A 23,378-nucleotide genomic window follows, 5' to 3' on the forward strand; every position below is an offset into this window, starting at 1 on the left:
ATTTCATTAAATATTTATTCTTTAAATGCTCAAATGTTTCTGACGTCTGTGTGGTGGCCCTTTGGGGGACTGCGATCCTCATATTGGACACCAGTGTGCTGCAGCTTGACTTCATGAGTCACCCTGTGGGTGTGTTTGTAACGGCGGACTGACACCTGAACACCGGAACGTGTTGCGGCTGTCAGGTGAGTTTCAGATGCATCTGCTTCTGTTCCTGTGACGTCACAAAAGCTAAAACTTCCAAAGCAGGTGGGACACGTGGTCATCCCGGGTGTCCCGGGACAGGATGGAGACCCAGCACACACACACCTCCCTCCTCTTTCGCTCTCACGCACACACCTGCGGGGCTCCTCCCCCTCGGTTTGCAGGTGTGTGAGCAGCAGGAGGTGCGCAGAGCTCCGAACCCGATCCTCCGCGCTGTGCTCCGGTGCTCGACCCGCATAGCCTCGGTTTCCGTTTGCGCACTCCCGCAGCCGCCGAGCGCGTCCCGCCGCTCGGAGCCGAACAAACCGGTTCCTCCGGTCCGCCCGCCGGCGGGGCGGGATGTTTTCGGAGAGGGGCAGGCGCGAGCGGCAGGCGCGTGCGTGCTGGAGGACGCATTTCGGTGAGAGCGACGGGCCGCGGCGGGGACAGACCTGCGCGTGCCGGGATGGAGAGCTGCTGCCGCGCGTGTTTGCCGTGCTGCTCGTGCCTCTGGGACCGGATATGGCCCGGCCTCCGGTACCCCGGGCCCCGCGACCACGTCATCGCCAACCCGGCGGCGCACGCGGCCGAGATCCGCACCGTGTCCGGGGACATCCGCGTCCCCGCGCCCAAGAAGCGGCCCGCGCAGCTGTACGCGGCGCTCTTCGACTTCGAGGCCCGCAGCGACGACGAGCTGACGGTTAAGGAGGGCGACAAGCTGTCGGTGATCGAGAAGCGCGGAGACTACGTGCTGGCCAAGAAGCTCACCGGGAGCCTGGAGTCCGGCCTCGTCCCCGCCAACTACGTGGCTCTGCTGCAGGACGAGTTCGCCAAACACAAGTGAGTGACACACACACACACACACACACACACACACACACAGGGGCGACCCCGCAGCTCGGAGTGATGGCGTCGACTGCTGAATGGAGTTAGGACGTCAGTGTGAACTTGAGCACGTTGACGGTCGTTTAAATGAATGAAACTTTGAGTTTTCAGATGAGTTTCACTCAGAGCTTTGGCTGCATGTTTGTTGATGTGCAGCAGCAGATATTTAATCTGGAGTCAGTCTGTGTGCTGCAGAGAGAAACAGACTCCTCAAGATAAAAGCTGACAGTGAGACCGAAACTCCTGATGCTGGTCCCAGCTCTGGTCCCAGCTCTGATGGGACACCATGAGGCTTGTTTTGGGCTTCCTCCAAAACTCCGACAGCCTCAGTGTCCCTGCAGCTTACAGAAAATGACATTTCAGGCTCTTAAAGACTAAAATTGATACTAAACAAGAAACTCTTTGTAAATTTGTTGGACAGATCTGAGAGTTTGAGGTTTTTCTGGTTTGGTTCAGGCTCTGAGTCTGAGGTAAAGTTAGGGCGGGGCCACAGTGACAGGTGACTGTGAAAATATTAGTCACATAATAAGATCCACCTAAAATTAGCCCACACCTTTCCACCTGACGCTGATGACGCACCGTGGGCCGTCTCCCAGTGTGCGTCCTGTCACTCTCCGGGACCTGTTTTGTTTTCCTTTCAGGCGCTGAGGGCCGGACACGGGAAACTACAGCCGTGTAGTTTTCCGTGTTTTTCCCTGCTGTCAGAAATGCTGCAGAGGTGCTGAGTAGCCAAAGACTCAAACCCTAAACAGGACAGAGTGATGCCATTTCATGTCCAAAGAGTCAAAGGTCAAGTGCAAATGGGTGCTTTTTAAAGAATAACAGAGTGGATCTGTTATTGGTAGAACTGTGTCATGTGACTGCTTTCACACGTCAAAGTGACGTAAGTGTGGCGTGGAGCTGTGGGTGGGGCTTCAGCACAGTGAGCAGTCAGCAGAAGAAGTTTTCAGCATGTTCTTCCTGTCATGTGATGGCATTTGTCTCCGCCCATCAGAGACACAACATGAACTCTTACTGAGAGCAGCTTAACCCTCATCCTGCTGCGTGCCCGTGGGTGCTCTGTAGTCAGACGTCAGCTGACCCTCCAAACGTTCCTGCCGTTTTCGACCCCATTTCTCCCGATTACATCCCTGAAAGCTAAAAAGTTTCGAGACTTTGTGTGCAGAGGAATGAAAAGCACGGTCCCGGCGTTCAGACAAAGTCAGGTGTGAATGTCTGAAGGTATCCGGCCCACGGCTGCAGGTGCTCCATTATTCATACACCTGCAGCTGAGCTCTGTGTGCGTCACCTTCGGTGTGAACGCTGCCGACCCAGCAGTGACTGCGTTTGTCTGACAGCAGAACAAGAGGACGAGTCGGGCTGCTGAAGTTTGGACTCATCCAAAGTCTGCAGAGCATCACAGCCCAGCTCGCACATCTGGACCCTTTAACAACCCCAGGAATGTTCATCACGATCTCAGAATCATCAGAGGGAAAATGAAGCCACGTTTTCAGACGAATATACCAAAAGACTAAAGTGTCCTCTGCTAAATGAAGCAATCCAGACGCGCGGTTCAGATTTCCAGCTTTAATGAAGCATTAACAAACATTTCATTTATTCATTTCAGCCTTTATATTCCCTCATTCGTCCAGTCTCACACGCTCAAACCTGATTGGATGTAAGGATGAGTAACCCGCACACAGGCAGGCGTGGGTTTCTCCACTGTGAGGCTTTCTCAGCTCTGCAGTGCAGCTGCTTTCAGGTGCTGCGGGTTTTGTGGGTCTTTATGCCCTCAGTTTTGTCTTTAGGGAGTTTGAGCATGCTCAGTTAGGCTGGGGATCTTTCTTTGGGCACGGTGCAGCTGAGTGTTTCAGTATCTGACTTATTTTGCTTTTATGAGAATGGAAAGTGCCTGTGCAGAACTTCAGCTTTGTGATCTGAGCTGGAATCATGTTCAGCTGCATCAAAGTCAAATCCATTTTCATAACCATCATGATTCAGAGCTTTGGATCGCTTCCTTTCCTGCTCCGTTCACCCAGTTTCACCCCTTTCCTGTCTACTCTGCCCACCTGTCTGTGCCCGAGTGTTAATTGTGCATTTTCAGATGCTTTTGTGTTTTCAGTCAGCTTCCTTTTTCCAGCCTTTCATGACCTTCTTTTCTACTTTGAGCGTCATATCAAGATTTCCAAGCACAGCTATCAAATGCAAATTCCTTTATCTCCTTAACTTGCTGGGAAATGACGTGGAAGCAGGCCACGCCTCCTTAGAAACACTTATCAGTTACTTTAAGCCTGTGAACGTGAACAGGAAGGCAGTTTGACTTTTAACACCCACTAAAATTCACCTGAGAATATCTGACCTAACATATGATAAGAATCTGGCGTTGTTATGTAATCTAAATCCATCCTCCTTTGGATGAGAGGGAGGAGCATGAAATTACCAGCTAATGCTATGTAGCTCAGTTAGCATGAAACCTGCTCGTCGGCGCTCCGGAACATCCAAATAAAATCCGAAACTGGAGCCTTATTTGTACAGTGACCTCACAGCAGCCATGTTATTGGTCACATGATGTCATCAATAAAGGCTCCAACAGCACAAACACACGTCCAGCTCAACCTAGCAGCTACAGCCACCTGTGTCTCTATCCACCTGTCAGAGGCCACGCCCCCTAACAATGCAGACTTAATATAATGTAAACATAGGCGACTTTTAAAAACATGCTCCTCCGTACAGGTGTCACGTGGGAGGACCAATCAGTGTGTATCAGGCTGTAAACATGCTTATCTCTGCTGGACTCACTGCTGCCTCTGCTGGACGGCACAGGAACTGCAGGTTTTATTTTTCAGCTGTTTGGAAAAAGGTGCAGGTGAATCTTTTTACAAAACGTGCACATGAACCATGTAAACCTGAAACCAGGAAATGTTTGGTGTTCCTACTTTTTTGTCATTTCTAGCAGAAACGAATGATGGGTGAGTCAGTAATGAGCTCTGATGTCTTTCCCCCACAGCATCATTAAACTCTGGTTTACAAACCTGTTGCTGCTCGAGTTTGAGCTGGTTTCAGTGAAACCCGAGCATCGTGCCGCTCGGACCCGCCCTCTCTGATAACTTAAAGTAAATACAGGCGGGTTTGTCTGGGCAAACGGGCGGGACCGCACGGCTCCGTCTGTCAGACTGACCGGGCGTCACGTGTGTGCTTTTGTTCTTGTATGGCTTCACGTGTGACGCATTCTTCATGTCTGTCTCTTCCTTTCCTTCTCTCTCTCCATCCACTCCCTCCCTCCCATCATCCCGCCCACTCCGTCTCTGTGCAGGTGGTACTACGGGAACATAAACCGTGGGAAAGCGGAGAAGCTGCTGCTCGCCTCCCAAAACAAAGATGGCGCCTTCCTGGTTCGCATCAGTGAGAGTCACAGTGACGAGTACACTATCTCTGGTGAGTGAGCACTTCGTGGTGACCTCTGACCTCTTACAGACAAACTGCCTGATGTATAAAAAGTTACAGTTGGAGGAGAAGACGCCACGAGTACACAGCAGTCTGCCTTTAAAGGAAACTCGTGGGCGTCGACATGATTCTGGCCTGAGGACGCCACAGCCGGGGTCATTGGCCGGGCTGCGGACAGGAAAACAACAACCAATCATCTCCCAGTCTCAGTCAGATCCTCCCAGTAAAAGAGCCACGTTATTGTTGAAAACACAGACCAAACCAAACTGAACCATCTCACCGTAAAGTGACCCAACCAAGCTTCTTCCCTCAGAAACGCGTCCGTCAGAGGCCAGCAGAGAGTCGGCGAAGGTCTCCGTTTAAAGTACTTTCTAACACTCGAGGATTAAAAATGTAAAAGACTGGTTGGAACAGAGCTGATTTAAGCAGCTGCTGCAGGACTTTAATAACGTTTAATTTATTCACATTTATCAGTCCAGACCTGCCTCACACTCATTTATAACTGTGTAATAAGCAAGCTATCTGTAAGTTTCAGTGTTGAGCTGTTTTAGCCATCAGACCAGGTGGAAGCTGCTGCATGTCTCCTCCTCCGCTCCTGTCGTGTTCCCCATCCATCACCTCCTCCTGCCCTCCTCAGCACTGCTGTCAGTGAAGGTCTGCAGCCAGCTGTGATTGGTTGGTTCCTCAGTATGAGGTCATTCCTCGAACCGCTTTTATCGCATTACGATGAAGGCAGATGTTTTTTACTTGCAGCTGATTGTTTTGTGTCTGAATGGAGACTGATGAGAGTTCCACACACGATGGCCTGGTTAAGACCAGTAGGCAGAGGTCAGGTGTGTTCAGGGGCATTTAAATCCCAGTAGTTTGGTAACAGAGCTGATATGAGGGCCGGGTTGGCTCTGAATGCCAGTCAGGGACCGGTCTGGGACTAATCTGGGACCGGTCTGGGACTGGTCTGGGACTAATCAGGGACCGGTCTGGGACTAATCAGGGGCCGGTCTGGGACTAATCAGGGGCCGGTCTGGGACTGGTCTGGGACTAATCAGGGGCCGGTCTGGGACTAATCAGGGACCGGTCTGGGACTGGTCTGGGACTAATCAGGGGCCGGTCTGGGACTAATCAGGGGCCGGTCTGGGACTGGTCTGGCACTAATCAGGGACCGGTCTGGGACTGGTCTGGGACTAATCAGGGACCGGTCTGGGACTGGTCTGGGACTAATCAGGGGCCGGTCTGGGACTGGTCTGGGACTAATCAGGGGCTGGTCTGGGACTGGTCTGGGACTAATCAGGGACCGGTCTGGCACTAATCAGGGACCGGTCTGGGATTGGTCTGGGACTAATCAGGGACCGGTCTGGGACTAATCAGGGGCTGGTCTGGGACTAATCAGGGACCGGTCTGGGACCGGTCTGGCACTAATCAGGGACCGGTCTGGGACTAATCAGCGACCGGTCTGGGACTAATCAGGGGCTGGTCTGGCACTAATCAGGGACCGGTCTGGGACTAATCAGGGACCGGTCTGGGACTGGTCTGGCACTAATCAGGGACTGGTCTGGCACTAATCAGGGGCTGGTCTGGCACTAATCAGGGGCTGGTCTGGCACTAATCAGGGGCCGGTCTGGGACTGTGCTCGGCACAGGTGTGCACTGTGTCTGTCTGATAGATTCCATGTGTCTTCCTCAAACATGAAGGTTAGCCATGGAGTTAGGTCAACAACACAGCTTTTAGTACAGGCGTGAGCAGTCACATGTTAAAAATCATTAATATGCCAAAAATGTGACATGCAGACACATCAGGTTATAGCAGAACTAGGACGGGTCACAAAACAAGCGCTCTGCTGTAACACAAGCACATGACTGTTGGTAACATTCTCTGTCAGATATTCCTATAAATCAGCAGCATGTCATCGTCCTTTCAGACAAATGAAACAGACGTATTATCGTATTTGTTACTCTGTGCTCGTCCACGCTCTGCTCGACTGATTTTTTTATTGTTAAGCTGTGTGACGCCGTCTTTTCCATAAGGCAGAAGTGGAATTTCTAGAAGCAGGTAAACATGTCTGCTGTATTCACTGTGTGAGTCTGACAGTGTCACACGTCTGCTGTGTGATGTGTGGATGTTTTGGGTGTGCAGAGGTCCACTCGCCGGACCGGTCTGACAGCAAAGGGACTCTTTGTGTGTCTGCTGTTCCTTTGTTTGCTTTTCAGCCACCTTAATGAAAGGTGGATGATGTCACTTTAGACTCCGCCCCCAGCTCAGCTGTCCCAGGCAGGGCCATGACCCACAGTGGCTTAAAGTAAACATAAAACGATTAATGTTACAGTCAGAGTTTTTACTTGTATGAAATAAATTAGATTGTGTCTGCTTTATTCTGATTGGACACGAGGAGCCAGGTAGACTCTCACCTTTCCAGCTGGAACACTAAGCTGATGTGTCGGCTCCTAAAACTCTGAAGAAACAACATGAAAAAACAACGTGGGCCCGTTCTCCTTCTCTTACTTCCTGTCTTATAAGTCACATGTTCGTACTGAGCACGAGCAGTTTCAGAGCTCAGTGTATGTTTAGTAACCGCTGTGAACCCTGCGGCGCAGACTGCAGCCGTCCTCTTCCCATCATCCACACTTCCTTTAGGTTATACGTCCATTAGAAAACACTGCATACATTTCTGTGCAGCTGACAGCAGGTACATGTCTGTGAAGCCCAACTAATATTAAAGATGACACATACACACTCACAGATCAGCAGAACCAGTTTAGTGGACAGAGACTGGTGTATGACTGCGCAGTAACCGCTGATTCTTGTGCCGGAGCTCAGAGATGCTGTTCCTGCTCCGCTCTGTGGGTTTAATGTCACAGGTGTGTCAGCAAACCCGGAACGCTAACGTCCGGTCTGTGGAAAACACTCTGGAAGCACTGAGGAGCGGCAGGAAAGGGTTACCCCTTTAACTGGAACACCACTACTTCACAGCCTGTTTATGGAGTGGTGAGACAGTTCTTCATGTAAAGAAGGATTATTTTGGACTGTGACTGATGCACAGCTCTTCTGTTAGAGTCCAGAGGTAAAATAGGAAGCTGCGAGTAAACAGAGTAGTTCAGCTTTAGCAGCTCATTGGTTGTTTCTGTGATGTGCATGAGCTCGCTGCGCTCTCAGAGCCACAGCAGCTCTCTAATCAGGATTAGGTGCTGGAGGATTTCTGGGATTTGTGGCCTTGAAGTTATTGTTACTGCGTCCTCCAGCTCGGCTCTTTCTTCTCTGTCTCCACATCTGCAGCTTTTCCTCTCCATCCTCTACCTTTCCCCCCCGCCCCCCTTCAAGGTCCTTTCGGTCCCAGGGGGACGATGCTGCAGTTAGATGCTCAGTTTTCACTGTGCTAGTCTTGCTGAAATATGCATCATCAGGGCTCTGCACACAGCAGAGTGGAGCACAGCAAAGCTCAGTCACACATATAAAAACGTGTTCGTCTTCCTGGATGCCAGTACATGTAACACTGCTGCATATGTGTGCATGTGCAGCCAGTGCTGCAGAGCATGTCCACAGTTTCATAACAGTGAAAATCAGGAGCGTTTGAGTATTAAAAACGATCCTGTATCATTAACCTGTTTTTCATGTTTAATTATGACTCCATATATATATTACACTGGAGGAAGCAGAAAGCTTAACTGGCGAGCATGAATGAAGGTAACTGTGTGTCTTCCTGGAGTCTGATGCTGTGGTCGAGCTCGTGTGCCGACATCCCCCCTGAGCGAGTCCTGGTGAGCCCTGAAAGCTGCATGTTTGGCCTCACGGCTGATGCAAAAATATCTGCAGAGATCACCGACTGTGCTCAACCTTTCCCCTTCAGGTTACTCTGCTGCACGTGCTCAGATGGCCATCGTCAGAGCCTCGTTAATGTCTGTTTCCTTCCACCAATCAAACATGGCGCTCATCACGTTACGTTAAGCAGTACTTACACTTTTTTTTTTTTTTTTTTTTTTTGCCTGTCCCGTTTGGCTCTTTTGCATCAGAATTGTTGTCTAAAGGCAAAGAAAGATGCCCAACGGATTTACTTTACCAAATTGACCATCCCAGCCTTGCCGTAATGGTCCATTTGATTCACCTTTTATTGTTTATTTTATTTTCACTTACTGAATATGGGACAGACTTGACTGGGGGAAAGAAGGGGAGAAAGAAAGAGGGAAAGAGAAACAGCTGAGAAGAGGGACGGGGGAGAAGGGCAAAAGACAAAAACCAACAGAACGGGCAGAGAAAAAAATGCATATATCAATCACCTGGATCACCTGCTGAGAAAGAAAAAAGAAAACAAGCAGAAGAGAACAAGAGTAATAGAATAAACAACATCACAATGATATATGGGAATATGACAGTAAATACTAAATATTAAACATTATTGTGCAGCACATAAGATCAACAGAACACAGTGTGCTTTGAGGTAGGAGCCAAAAAGGGTGTAGTTTGTGGGTGTGATCACCCGTGTGTACACCTGTGAGCATGGACGCGCTTGTTTTTTGTTTTTTAAAAGGTTCCTTCATGTAATGATCTGCTAGAGGGTGTGGGGGGGCCACAGCCCCGTCCTCCAGGGCGTGAAGCAGGTGTGGAGGAGATCAAAACTCCAGACATCCAGAGGCCCCCAGAACACAAGAGACCAAGGAAGACCAACAGAGGGGCAGCTGCGCCACTGTCCCAGTAAGAGCTGAGGAGAGTCCCAGATGAGGGCTCACTCAGCAGCCGCGGAGCAGAAGTCAGGGGGAGTTGCAGTGACGCGCCCGTGAGCTCCGCCGGCAGCCAGCCGTGCCTGAGTGACCGAGCCCCAGGCCGAGAGGCCGGGGGCACCCCACCTCCGAAGTGGCCCGAGCGAGCCCCAGGCTCCAGGCCCCAATAAGCGGCCGCCAAGGAGTGAGCCGGTGTGTACCTGGACGCCCATCCCCGGACACAAAGAACCACCAACGCACCGATGTCTGAGGGGGTCCGCCACTGGCAGGGGAAGTGGTGGTAGGGGGAGATAGGCCTCCAAACCTTGGAGGGCCTGAGATGTCCCCAGAGAGGTGGCGTCTGATACCCAACCTGACATATAGACACAGACATACAGGCACACACAGATACAAACATCCATTCCCACCCTCATGCTCTCATATGCACTTACTCCACACTCAACCAACGTGGAGACAGACATAAAGAGACGTTGTACACACGATCACACTCCCCAAGCGTACTCTACGAACCGGGTCTAGGTACCCTTGCCCCTGGAGGGGGGAACTGCACCCAGACCCAGGTGGTGTTTCCCTTTTCCCTGCGGTGGGGGGAGGCAGACCACCCCGACTCCGCAGCAGCAGGAAGGCTCCACACTCCAGACCGCAGTCGGACGGCCAACTCCTCCTCCTAGCCCCCCCGCTCCAGCAGGTCGCAGAGAATGGGGGTGGGAGAAGACTCCAAACCTCCCTCCACCCGCTCATTGTAATGTTGATGCATGTGTGTTCTAAGGTGCATTTAAAACCCAGGAGGGCATGGAGCTACCTGCCAGAGAGCAGTACTTACACCTGACGGCACACAGCTCAAACCTTCCTGACCCTCGACCTCATCACTGCTATCAGCTGATTCTTTGGGGGTAGAAGGCGGGACATCTGCCATATTTCCTGAATCGGCAGATCCTGTGAGTGACGCGTGTCTCTGTCTGTTAAATGAAGGAGTCTGTGAGGAATAATCGATCCCTGTGAGGAGCTCCTGTGCTCAGGAGAAACAGTGAAGGCTCCAGGCAGCTCATCACTTCATGCTTTTCACCTGTTTTATGGGCTGGTTTTGAACTGTGCAGGTACAGCTGACTTTACATGTCATAGCCTGCTGTTACCTGTGGATGAGTCGACCGTCTGAAGCTTGAAGAGGCTCTTCAGCCGTCGTTCATACAGGATCAAATGTATAAAAGAATAAGTCCAGTAGGCCTCTTTAGTCAGACCCTGTGTTTGCAGGTTTTATTATTCGGACCAACAGCGCTGCCTCTAAATGCCAGAAACTCGTCTTTGCCTCACAGTAAATTTACTCCCATCGTGAGTGCAGTTAAAGCACCCAGGATCTCTTCTATGTCCCATTGGTCTCGGAGTATAAGTAAAAACCTGATGATATAACCACATTAAGCTCCTCCCTCTGTGTTACAGCTCGGAGCGAGGGGAAAGTGTTCCACTTCCGGGTCCAGCGCTCCTCCATCGGCGCGTACCTCATCTCGGATAAGATCTCTTTCGCCACACTGGGAGAGCTCATCGCCTACTACCAGAAGAACTCTCGCAGCCTCGGCGTGCTGCTGGAGGAGCCATGCGCCCAGCAGGTAGGACTCTGAAACAAAAGCTTTTAGCTTCTCCTTGTGCCGGCTCCGACCTGCTGCGGGCAGGTCACCGTCGTTTACCTCGCAGGCTGAAACCTGATGGGCTTCGTTCTTGTTGAAGCTACAGCACATTTGTATTTTTCACACGTCGCTGCTACGAGGCTCCGCTTTACTTCTTTAAGTTACAGTCTTTATCTGACGCGATGATGAGGACGCGGACCAAAAACTGCTTTTAGTCGGAGAGCGAGCTTCGACCTGAAAAACGTAAACATGCTCAATCCTGGCCGTCCAGCTGTGGACGTTACATTTCTCTGTAACGTCTGTGTGGACAGAGCAGCTGATTGATAGCTGATACCTGCTCGCCACATCATCCTCTGTCTGAAACCAGCAGCTCCTCCCCGTCTGATTGGCCCTTACATTTATGAAGATCCACCAGTGGAGCAGGTTCACTGTAACGACTGAGTTCACAACAATAGAAGTACACAAACATGAGCAGACTTCCAGCAGTCTGTATTCACGCCGTGCTGCATGAATATGTGTTAATGCTGAAAGTGTTTGTACGCACACGTCTGAGACTCATCAACTGTATAGAATTATAACATCATTATATGTAATAATATAGTAAATGTAATGATGTTATTATTATATTTACCAAAAACAGTAATAATATTAAAATAAAGGCCCAAGTAACAGGATGACAGACTGTATATAAACGATGGCCATCTTCCACCTTGGTTTTTTTAAATCTAGTTAGTAATGGTTTATATCTGCGTCATGTTCACACACGCTGTTACTGAAATGTTCGACACTAGACGCGCCGAGGCTTCGTTTTGACCTCCTCACTCCCTGCAGCAGGTGTATTCATCGAGCAGTGAGGCTCAGGCTGTGGGGCAAAAACAAAGGGATCACATGACCGTGTAGACCAGGGGTGGCAACTCCAGGCCTGAAGGGCCGGCGTCCTGAAGGGCCGGCGTCCTGAAGGGCCGGCGTCCTGAAGGGCCGGCGTCCTGCAGGGCCGGCGTCCTGCAGGGCCGGCGTCCTGCAGGGCCGGCGTCCTGCAGGGCCGGCGTCCTGCAGGGCCGGCGTCCTGCAGGTTTTAGATCTGGGTCAGCACACCTGAATCACGTGATTAGTTCGTTACCAGGCTTCTGGACAACTTCAGACATGTTGAGGAGGTCAGACATTTAAATCAGCTGTGATGGATCACATCTAAAACCTGCAGGACGCCGGCCCTCGAGGCTTGGAGTTGCCCACCCCTGATGTATAACTGTGAGCCGCTGAGGACGCCACAGAAATGAGTGTAAAACGCAATCACACCATACCACGTTGCTTAGCAACATGTATTTTCCCCACACATGTTGATACCTGCTGTAACACGAGCCAGGCGACCTGTATGTGACCGATAAACACACTGGAGGCTGTGGCCACATAAAAAGATGAGTATTTAGTGCCAGAGGAACAGGTCACGATGTTGAGCGGGGCCACAGTGGAACCTGTGACCGTGCAGGGAGGGGAGCTGAACTGAGGGCCCACAGTGACCCGACCCCACCAACCAGTGACGCTAAAGAAAAAAGGATTTATTTTTAACATTAAAACCATTCCTCTATTGTTCTGTGTATTAACAGCAAGTCAAAGTCAAGTAATTACATCATCAAACATCTGCATCTAAGACCTCTGGAAGGGTCCGCAAAGATGGTCACGGCCAACATGACATCGTGCATTGGCTGCGTGAATGAGTAGCGTGATGCATGACCCGCAGGATGAGCTCTTCCTGCTTCTTGGAATCACAGGAATGCAGTCGCTGTGTTTTCTGTAGTCTCACCACAAACTGGTTTTTACTTTCATTTTAAACTTGAATGTTTAACCAACTCCCACAAGCACACCTGATTGGTGTGGCGTTACTTTTGTGCCACTGTTCTGAGCGCACGTAAAACAAATGTGCAAGTGTTGCATTTTGAGCGAAGAAAAGCTCAATTTGAGTGAAGAAAATTCATTCCTGCGTGCAAAACATGTGTTTCAGTGTTTGCTATTACACACACACACACACACAGACACACACACACACACACACACACACACACAGAGACACACACACAGAGACACACACACAGACACACACACACACACACACACACACAGAGACACACACACACAGACACACACACAGACACACACACAGAGACACACACACAGACACACACACACACACACACACACACACACAGAGACACACACACACAGACACACACACAGACACACACACACACAGGTCTGATTGGCTGTTCTGGTCTCCAATCAGCTCGAAATGAGGAAATGCAATATCCCAGAATCCATTTTGTCCAAAAGTCAAACGAGGCAGTGGCGGAGGAGCACAGAGTAGCGATTTGTTTATCGCCCACTTTGCGCCAGAAAGAGCATCCAAGTCTGTGATTGGCTGGTTTTGTGGCACAAATATAACTGTGTAGAGAAGAGTTGAGCGCGCACGGGCTGAAATGTTGAGAGCGCGAGCGACACATTGCGAGCGAGCGAAAGAGCAAAAACTGAGTGAGAGGGGCTGCTGGTGTGTGTGTGTGTGTGTGTGTGTGTGTGTGTGTGTGTGTGTGTGTGTGTGTGTAATAGCAAACACTGAAACACATGTTTGGCGCGCAGCAATGGATTTTGTTCACTCAAATTCAGCTTTTCTTCGCTTAAAATAAATTTCTGCTCAAAATGCAACGCTTCCACCTGCACATTTGTCGTGCGCTCAGAATAGTGGCACAAAAACAACGCCACAGATTGGTTGTTCCAGAAGCTCAGAGCTAAAAGCGGCTGGAGCGGTCCTCCTGACCTCTGACCTCTGAACTATAGTGCCTCATGTTACCGTTGGCTCCTCCGGCCCCTAACTCACACTTTGACAGTAAAGACGTTCCATAGACAAAACATGTTTGAAGTGTCATAAACAAAGTAAAGTATGTGGAAGAGTTTCAGAATAAAAGCATGCAGCAGTGTAATTATGTCATCTGTGAGCTGCAGTCTGTCTTCATGCCTCCTCAGTCTGGCGGGAGGCGATGGAGCGGAGCGCGCCAACGTTTCAGACCGCCACCGACCCCTCCTCCCCTCCCTGATGACATCAGCTGCTTCTGAGGTCTTGGCTCAGGTTAAATCGAAGCTCTGAAACAGATGCAGTGCAGACACAGGCGCCCCCTGCAGGCAGCAGGAGTCTCTGCAGCACTTTAAATCCGATGTGTTGTCTTCATTTGTTTAATGAACAGCAGATGGGACCAATGACTGACTATTAACAGCTTGGAGACCAAACCTTCATCCTGATTCTGAGCAGCACAACATCTCCTCACATTTGTGTCTTTACTTTTTAAATTCTCATAGGAGTAAAACCAGCCACCTCATTGGTCACTGAATAACTGTGGTCCACAAAAACACTTCAGTGTAGACACTGCTGCTTATTACTGGTCCATAAATGATTACCTTTACAGTCCAATACTATCAACAACATGATTATAGCACAGTGAGGAAGCCTGAACGGGCCATCACAATCTCACCGTTTTCAAAATGCTGCCTGAAAAAGCAAACCCAGGAGTTAAAGAGGAGTTGGAGGAGATTAGGAAATCACTTAATTTCATGTCTGATGAACTGAGCAAAGTGGCTAAACAACTAATATGCTACATGACCTATTGGATGAGATAAAACAACTAAAAAACTTGATAAAGGAGAAGGACAAGAAAACAGACAACTTGGAACAAAACACAAGAATGGATGACTTAGTCATAAGTGGACCGGAGATGCAACACCGAACCTCCGCCAGAGTAACGACTGGCGGAGGTAAAGACGGTGAAGATGCCCCGGCAGAGGAGCTGCAAACGCTTGAACAGCCAGTGATAAAATTCCTTCAAACGAAGAATGTACGTATTCAGAGCCATCATATCGCAGCATGCCACACGCTCCCCAGAAAGACAGTAAAACGAAGCCAGCAATTATTCTTCGGTTTGTGAGTCGCAAAACAAAGATTGAGTTAAGCTAAAGGGGACCGGTGTGTATTTAAATGAACATTTAATGAAAAAGGCTGCTGAAAGACAGGCCACACGCTGAGAAAACGAACTTCAAAACGTTTAACGATGCAGAGCACAACACGCACGACCCTGAAAGTAACACCGACCCCGATAACCAAGAACAACAATAACACTTGTTCTATACACACGACCAATTCAGTATGAATGTTAAAATGGAAAATGCATCGGTCACACATTTCAACAGTAGAAGCCTGTATAAAAATTGACTCTAAAATTACAGAATGTTTAAGTAAGTTAAAGTTTAATATAATTTCAATATCAGAAACAATGAGAAAGTTAGTGAAATGAAAAGATATGAATTATTTACGATGAACAGGGTGAATAAAAAGGAGGCGTTGTCGCTTTATATGCAGATAAAGTTCTGATTGAATGCATGTCAAGCACCACAGATAACATATTGGAATGTGTTGAAATCCATGTTGGAAAAGCTGACGATATAATTATAAGTTGCATTTATAGGACACCAGGATCATGCTTTGACACATTCAATGAAAAACTTGCTGCTATGTTTAGCAACCTAAATGATAAAGAAGTGCAAATAATTTGTGGTGATTTTAATATCGATTTGCTGAACCCAAATGTTCATCAGAAAACAGCAGATTTCATCAATGCAGTGTACAGTAACTGCCTTTTCCCTGTAATAACAAAACCCAACACGAGTGAATCGTTTCTGTCGTGTTTATTTGCTGATGCTCTCGATCGGTACAACCAACGTCTGATTGTCAGTAAATTTATGAGAAACCTGCTGGAGTCTCTGTGCCGTTCATGAAACTGTCGCTGCTGTCCACATGCCGAGGCGTTGGTGCGTCTGCCTGAGAAGAACGAAAACGTGTTTTCACGACGGTTTCTGGATCTCGATGCCACGCTGCAGGTTTGAATGGATGCACGTGAACGTTGTTCAGGTCCGTTAGCATCCAGAGCACGTGACTGACTGAGTGCAGTTTGAGTGGAGATGCTGCAGTAAGCAGCTGTCAGGCTCCGCCTCCCTGGTTAACGTGCGTTTCCCACCATGAGCCTTGTGTTTGTGGCTCAGCTCGTGCTGACGCGGCTCACCCTAAACTGCTGAGTCAGATGATGTTTGATTACTCGGTGTTTAAGGAAATGCGAGTGTGGACTCACCGTGTTGTCTCTGTGCAGCGGGAGCTGTTCGACATGGAGCCGTGGGAGAGGCCCAGAGAGGAGTTCAGGCTCCAGAGGAAACTGGGAGAAGGTCACTTTGGGGAGGTGTGGGAGGCTTTCTGGACCACAGAGAAGAAGAAGGTGGCCATAAAGACGCTCAAACAAGGTAAGCCTGTGAAAGAGCATCAGTCAGACTGGAGCTTTAACTTAAACCGCTGAGTCGTATTTGTGGACCTGAGTGGGTACAAACTGCATGCGTCGTGTTTGCTGGGTTCAGGTTAACGCTGCGTATCTGTGAGGCGAGCAGCTGTTGGACCATGAAGCAAAAGCTTTGTTTTGTCCTCACATCACAAATATAAAAGTGTTTTTATCACCCTTGACAGGCTCATCCTGTCTTGTTGTCTCACGCTGTAAACCCGACAGCTGGAAAGGTTTCGTATGAATCCTGATAGAACCTCGTAGGCTGCAGTTAACAAGTTTGACCTTTTCCACTGACGTCTTTAACTTCATGATTTACTGGTGCATAATTGGCAAAAAAAGCCTTAAAACATAGACACTGTCGTCATCATATACTACGTACCGTATGGAGATTTAAGAGCTCCCCTTCGACCTCTGACCTCTCCTTTAAGATGAATTTATTTGGCGCTGTTTGAATTCAGGGTTTGTTTAAACGTTTAAACGTTACGGTTACAAACCCACACTCTCAGTGTGGGTTTGAGCGGACGCCACTTCACCTGCAGTTGGACAGGAAGTGAAGCAGCCAGAGTCCATTCATAACTCACTCTTTCTCTCATCGCTCTCTTTGGAGCTTCAGCTTCATTTTTCAGCTCCGTAGGCTGAAGGTTTGTTAACACACACGTGAAAGTGGTGAGGGCAGAATAAATGAGGAGACTGCAGCAGAAAGTATAAAAACACTACGACCCAAAATGTCTCAGCTGAGGAAAAAAGTGACTAAAGTGTGAAAAGGCACAACACAGACGTGTAACAAGTTCTGTTTGTCCTCCTCGTCTTCCTCCAGAGGACACAAAGCAGGATGAGTTTGTGAAGGAGGTGCAGGCGCTGAAGAGCCTCCACCACCCGAAGCTCATCCAGCTGCTGGCCATGTGCTCCCGAGGAGAGCCCGTCTACATCGTCACTGAGCTCATGACCAAAGGGAGCCTCAAGTCCTACCTGGCCTGTGAGAGCGCGCACACACACACACACACACGCACAGAGACACACACACACACACACAGAGACACACACACACACACACACACACAGAGACACACACACACACACACACACACGCACACACACGCACACAGAGACACACACACGCACACACACGCACACAGAGACACACACACGCACACAGAGACACACACACGCACACAGAGACACACACACACACACACAGAGACACACACACACACACAGAGACACACACACACACACACAGAGACACACACACACACACACGCACGCACACACACACACACACGCACGCACACACGCACGCACACACACACACGCACACACACGCGCACACACACACACACAAACACGCACACACACGCGCACACACACACACACACAAACACGCACACACACACGCGCACACACACACACACACGCACACGCACGCACGCACACGCACACACACAAACGCACACACACGCGCACACACACGCGCACACACACACGCACACGCGCGCACACACACACGCGCACACACACGCGCACGCACACACACACGCGCGCACGCACACACACACAAACACGCACACACACACGCGCGCACACGCACACGCGCGCACACGCACACACGCACGCACGCACGCACGCACACACACACGCGCACACGCACACACGCACGCACGCGCACACACGCGCACACACACACAGACACACGCACACACACAGACACGCGCACAGACACACGCACACGCACGCGCACACACACACAGACACACGCACACACACAGACACGCGCACACGCGCACAGACACACGCACACGCACGCGCACACACGCGCACACACACACACACACAGACACACACACGCGCACAGACACACGCACACACACACGCACGCACACGCACACACACACGCACGCACACGCACACACACACACACACTCTGTTTTTGTTTTTAATGGGTTACAACAGTGGGTTTGTTCTGCGGGGTTCTGCCCCCCACAGCAGCTCGGTCCTGTCGGCCTGTAGTCGTTGCTTCCCCCTCAGCATCCATCCGTTACCTTCAGTAAGGATGGGGTCACCTGTGATTCTGCCTGCTGCCGTACAAAGAAGCCTTCAGAGGGAGGAGAGCGATCAGCTTCGCTTCAGGGAATGAGTGGCAGGAACAAACACTGACGTGCATGTAGAGCAGCACCTGAGCCCGTCCAGGTGAGTCACCGCGGCCTTTGTGTAGCAAGTAGCAGCGGCTCGCACGCGAGTCGGGTTGTTCCTACGAAGGAATTTAACGCACAGCTGTAAGTACAGACCGCACTTTGAGGCCGTCTGTGTAGAAGCTCTGCCTCTGTGCGTTTTTCAGATGATGAAGGCACAGAGCTATCCAAACCTCCCTGCTGTGTGAACATCCTAAGAGCTGCAGTCAAGCGTGTGCGATGAGCCACACATCGCTGTGGGGGCGTCTGCTCCACTCTTCTTTGTTTGAACTCCACACTGAGGGTTTTCCAGCATAAACAGCTGTTTAAGGTCACGCTGAAGCACCTCAGTCTGAGTCCAGACTTTGTTGTTTGAGGTGTCCAGAGGCGGGCTCGCTGCCCACGCCGTCGGCCTGCAGCTGTGATGGTCTCTGTATGAAACACTGTTAGGCTGACGTAACAGGACTCAAACCTTCCAGAAAGTTCAGTCTCGTCAGGCCGCACAACATTTCCCAGAAGTCTCGGAGATGATCCAGATGTTTTTGGCAGATGTGTGATTTGTGATGTTTTTGGTCAGCACTGGATTTCTCCTTGGACTCGCCCACAGAGGCCATTTTTGCCCAGTCTCTTTCTTATTGCTGACCTCTGACCTCGGTCGTCTTCTCGATGTCTCGTTAAGCTGTCAGGCTGCGGTAACAAGCATCAGACGTCTCCTTTAGATTGTGGCGAGATGTTTCGCTTTAGGCTCGGTGTAGCGTCCTGGATATTTGCGTCCTGGAAGGGAGGTGATGTCACGGTTTCAGATGGCTCGTTCGCCTCCTCGCTCCTCTCTCCGTCGGCGAGGTTCAGTTGGTTTAGTTCTTCACACAAACGACCCTACATCAGCGTCATGGAGAAGAGGCGGTCAGCTGACTGTTATTCAGCTAAACCTGCAGACAAAAACGTTTCATTGAGGTCCTGTGAATCCAGCGAGGATCGCCGCTCTGACGTCTTTCTCTCAGCGAGGCTGATTCCTCATCAGCATCCTGCTAAGCAGCTGGCTGTGGTGTCCGTGGTGCTGTCAGGAGGCTGCTGCTGGCTTCACGCCCCAAACCAAAATGGAGACAGAGCGATAACTGACCTGACACACAAAGCTCGCGTGGTGTATCTGATCACAGAGAAAGGTTGTCACATGGGCATCTCTGATTGGCTGTCTGTGTCTCCTCAGCTCCCGAAGGCCTGGCGCTCACCTCGGCTCATCTCATCTACATGGGCAGTCAGGTGGCAGAGGGCATGGCGTACCTGGAGGACAGAAGCATCGTGCACAGAGACCTGGCTGCCAGGAACATCCTGGTGGGAGACGACCTCGTCTGTAAGGTGGCCGACTTTGGACTGGCTCGCATCATCAGGGTAACATTTCCTGTTCATCACGCCGTTTTATTGTACAAGAACAGAAGGAGCTTTTATTTTGAAGGACAAAATATGTGAAATATGTAAGTGGTTCAGGCATGTTACTCTGCTTAAAGCTCTAAAACGTCACTGCTGAACCTGAAGCTTCACACACATCAAATGAATCAGTGATAGCTGTAATAACAGTGTTATTACTGTTGTTATTGTCATATATATGTATCTGTGTTCCCTGCAGATGTTTCAGGGTGTATTAGAGATGAAACTCTGCACAGACATCAGATCAGAGGCCTTTCAATGAACCTCGAGTCCCCTCACACCTTACGTCCTCGGTGGGAGGGAGTAAGGTGTGAGGGGACGTGCTGCCGAGACGATGAGGTGGACAGCAGGTCCTGGAGTGTAACTGAAATCTTTGTGGTCCCCGTGTGTGCAGGACAGCGTGTACACAGCCAGCAGGAACACAAAGATCCCCGTTCGATGGACGGCACCCGAGGCGGCGCTTCACCAGCGCTTCTCCGTCAAGTCGGACGTGTGGTCGTTCGGGGTGCTGCTGTATGAGATGATGTCACGGGGCAAAATGCCCTATGAAGGTACCGCAGCGAGACTCAGTGTGTCTAACCTGTTTAACAGAGAGCAGCTATTCAGAGCGCACCGCCTCACAAAAGCCTCACAGCAGCAACAACGGGCGTCGTACCGGCACACCTTCATCACGCGCCAGACTGAGCGTAGCAAAGCAAAAGTGTGTGTGTGTGTGTGTGTAAAAGTGACACACACACACACACTCTCACACACACACACACACACACACACACACACACACACAGCTGGATAGTGCAGTGGTAACACTACACGCCTACTTTCAGCTGTAAAGTCCGGTTTTCTTCCTCGGTGGTTGGTTCTCCCTGTCCCTGCGTGGCTGCTCTGATTGGCTGTCGTGTGAGCTGTGAGCGCTCAGTAAGCTTAGGAAAGAGTCAGTCATGTGAATCACCACACTCCTTTCTGTCATTCAGAGCTTGAGTTTGGACTGAGCTCTTTTCTCCTGTGCTCGTGTTTGCCTGTCTGTCCTCTCCTCCAGGTAAAAGCAACAAGGAAGTGATGGATCTGCTAACGTCGGGCTTCCGGCTGCCCTCTCCAAGCCGCTGTCCTTCGAACATTTACCGCATCATGATGGACTGCTGGGCCATTGAGCCCTCCAAGAGACCCTCCTTCCACGCCCTGCACAGCCAGCTGGATTCCATATATGCCAAGATATATTTTAAGACCGTAGAGGTGTAGGCCGCACAGGTATCCTCCTCCTGTACTGGGAGGGAGGGGGTGAGGAAGACTTCTGCCAATTCCATCGGGACTCCTCAGAGGAATCGTGATCGACACTCGGGTTTACAGAGAGAGTGAACGGCGTGGGGGAGGCGTGGAGGTCCGCTCGTACCTGGAACGACCCGGACCCTCTTTTTAGTTTTCTACCATCGGTTTTCTAAATGAGAGTTTATTACTTCAGTGCGGTGTCGGTCTGTGCGTGCGCACTCTGGACTCACAGGTCACGACCTGAATGAATGACGTGTGTTTTGAATGCAAAGCCTTCTGGGTAAAAATATTTTGTGCAATAAGAACGCCTGCTGGGGTCTTTTAGCCACGCTAGCGGCTCGGCTCAGAGTCCGACTGCTGCCGTCACAGAGCAGCGGAGCGGTGGACTCCCACAGTCCTGATTGGTCAGAGCGGCTTCGACAGCCAACGTTAACCAGACGTCTATTTGTAACACGGACATCGAAACATGTTTGAGACACGAAAAAGACCCAAATCTATGCAGAGAAGCAGCGACAGCCTTGCTCCTAAAAGTGTCCGCTCAGCATTGGGGTCATTAACGTGTCACATGTGATCAGACACGCCTACACAGCACCAAAACATCTGCCTGCTCGCTACGAAAGACCACAAAGCCAGCAGTCAGTGTGATTACAGTAGTGTGATTACAGTAGTGTGATTACAGCAATGCCCCAAACCTCTGAGAAAACCTGATTCACGCCACCACTTCCTCCCTGCACACGTGCAGTGAATCAGAGATGTGTTCAGGCGTCCGTGTCTTTAATGTTAAAAACTGCATACGCAGCCACACCTGCAGTCACACCTGCACACCTGTCCTCTCAGGCTGGGCCCATGCACCGCTGCCTGCTCTCTGGCTGAACTCTGATGAACCCACAGGCGTGAAGTATTCTGTCTTCCCTCTCTGAAGGTTTGGACCCGCGTTACACATCGAAGCTCGATGCAGCGCCGCGCGTTCATGCTCTTCTAACAGCTAGTTACAGCTCCAGTGCCTATGTTTACAACACACACACACACACACACACACACACACACACACACACACACACACTGCAGGAGGTGGACTTAGAGACGACACCAACACACACTGACAGTGACTCAGCCACACTCAGCCACACTCTTCAGGGTGGGTGGGGGTGAGCTGTGTGGGGTTCTGCACCATTAAATTGTACAACATTATGTTGCAACCTGCAATGCAATTTAAGAACAATGCAACTTTGGTCTTTTATGCATGAGCAACAAAGCCAAGTTGAGGAAACTTGAGCCATAAACACCAAATCACATGTCCGACTTCGACCTGTGACAGCGCTGCAAATAAAGTTTTTTTTAAACACTGTGGAAACGAGTGTGTGTGCCGTCACTCATTCACATGTCACAGGGCATAACGCCGTACTGATGTGCAGCACTTCCTGAAGTGTGTGTAACCTGTTCAACAGCCTTCCCAAGCGACCGGCAGTGGGCGGGGCTCCAAACTGAGCACAGCAGAAATATCCCAAATCTAACAAACAACTTAAATCTTTTTCTTTGAATTAATCTTCTAACAACAATAAACAAAAACTGTCATGGACACGATTGTACAGAGAGTGTCGATAAAGTTTCATTATTGATGGAATTTTGCTTTAAAGCAGAAACGTGTGCAGAAGCAGCTGAAGCAGCGTTAACACACGAGCACGTGTTAGAGACTGCACAACATCACAATCATAGTTTTAGTCTGGACACAGATGGTGGACAGCAGCCCTGACCTCTGCTGTGTGTGAGAGACAATTCAGCTGAACAGGTTTGTATTTCCCTTTCAGATATCGTAATGATAAAAACAGCCTGACAGTAAACAGCAGTTCTTGTCTTGGCCTGTGATCAGACACGCCTACACAGCACCAAAACATCTGCCTGCTCGCTACGAAAGACCACAAAGCCAGCAGTCAGTGTGATTACAGTAGTGTGATTACAGTAGTGTGATTACAGCAATGCCCCAAACCTCTGAGAAAACCTGATTCACGCCAGCACTCTCCCTGCTCTGTCTCATCCCGCTGACAGGGACTAGAAAGAGAGAGCAGATTTCTCCTGTATTGGCTTCCTGTTAAATCCAGAATTCAAAATCCTGCTGCTCACATACAAGGTCTTAAATAATCCAACCCAACTGTATTTATAAAGCACCGTAAACAACAAGCTGACCAAAGTGCTTTCCAACAATAAAGCAGAGATAGCAGTTGAAAACCAAACATCAAGCAGACAAAGAAATGAATATAAACGACAATAAAATAAATACATGAATGAAAAAGAAGATAAAAATAAATCAGTATGTATATAAAATATTAAAACACGAGTAAA

The 23,378-nt window shown here is 49.9% G+C and overlaps 1 protein-coding gene across 1 annotated transcript; it reads left to right on the top strand.

Moving 5' to 3' along the window:
* The first annotated feature begins 271 nt into the window (after nt 1-271).
* Nucleotides 272-22,386, top strand: srms (src-related kinase lacking C-terminal regulatory tyrosine and N-terminal myristylation sites). The gene is made up of 8 exons (XM_085260154.1): nt 272-1,023; nt 4,361-4,482; nt 10,635-10,801; nt 16,000-16,147; nt 17,000-17,158; nt 19,558-19,739; nt 20,170-20,326; nt 20,812-22,386. Exons 1-8 carry the CDS (start codon nt 650-652, stop codon nt 21,009-21,011), a joined length of 1,509 nt encoding a protein of 502 aa, XP_085116280.1. The 5' UTR covers nt 272-649; the 3' UTR covers nt 21,012-22,386.
* The last annotated feature ends 992 nt before the right edge of the window (nt 22,387-23,378 follow it).

This window comes from Mchenga conophoros, linkage group LG20 (assembly GCF_057382185.1).
Source record: "Mchenga conophoros isolate Kocher_MC1m ecotype Shallow Benthic linkage group LG20, M_conophoros_male_GT1.1, whole genome shotgun sequence".
Classification (NCBI taxonomy): domain Eukaryota; kingdom Metazoa; phylum Chordata; class Actinopteri; order Cichliformes; family Cichlidae; genus Mchenga; species Mchenga conophoros.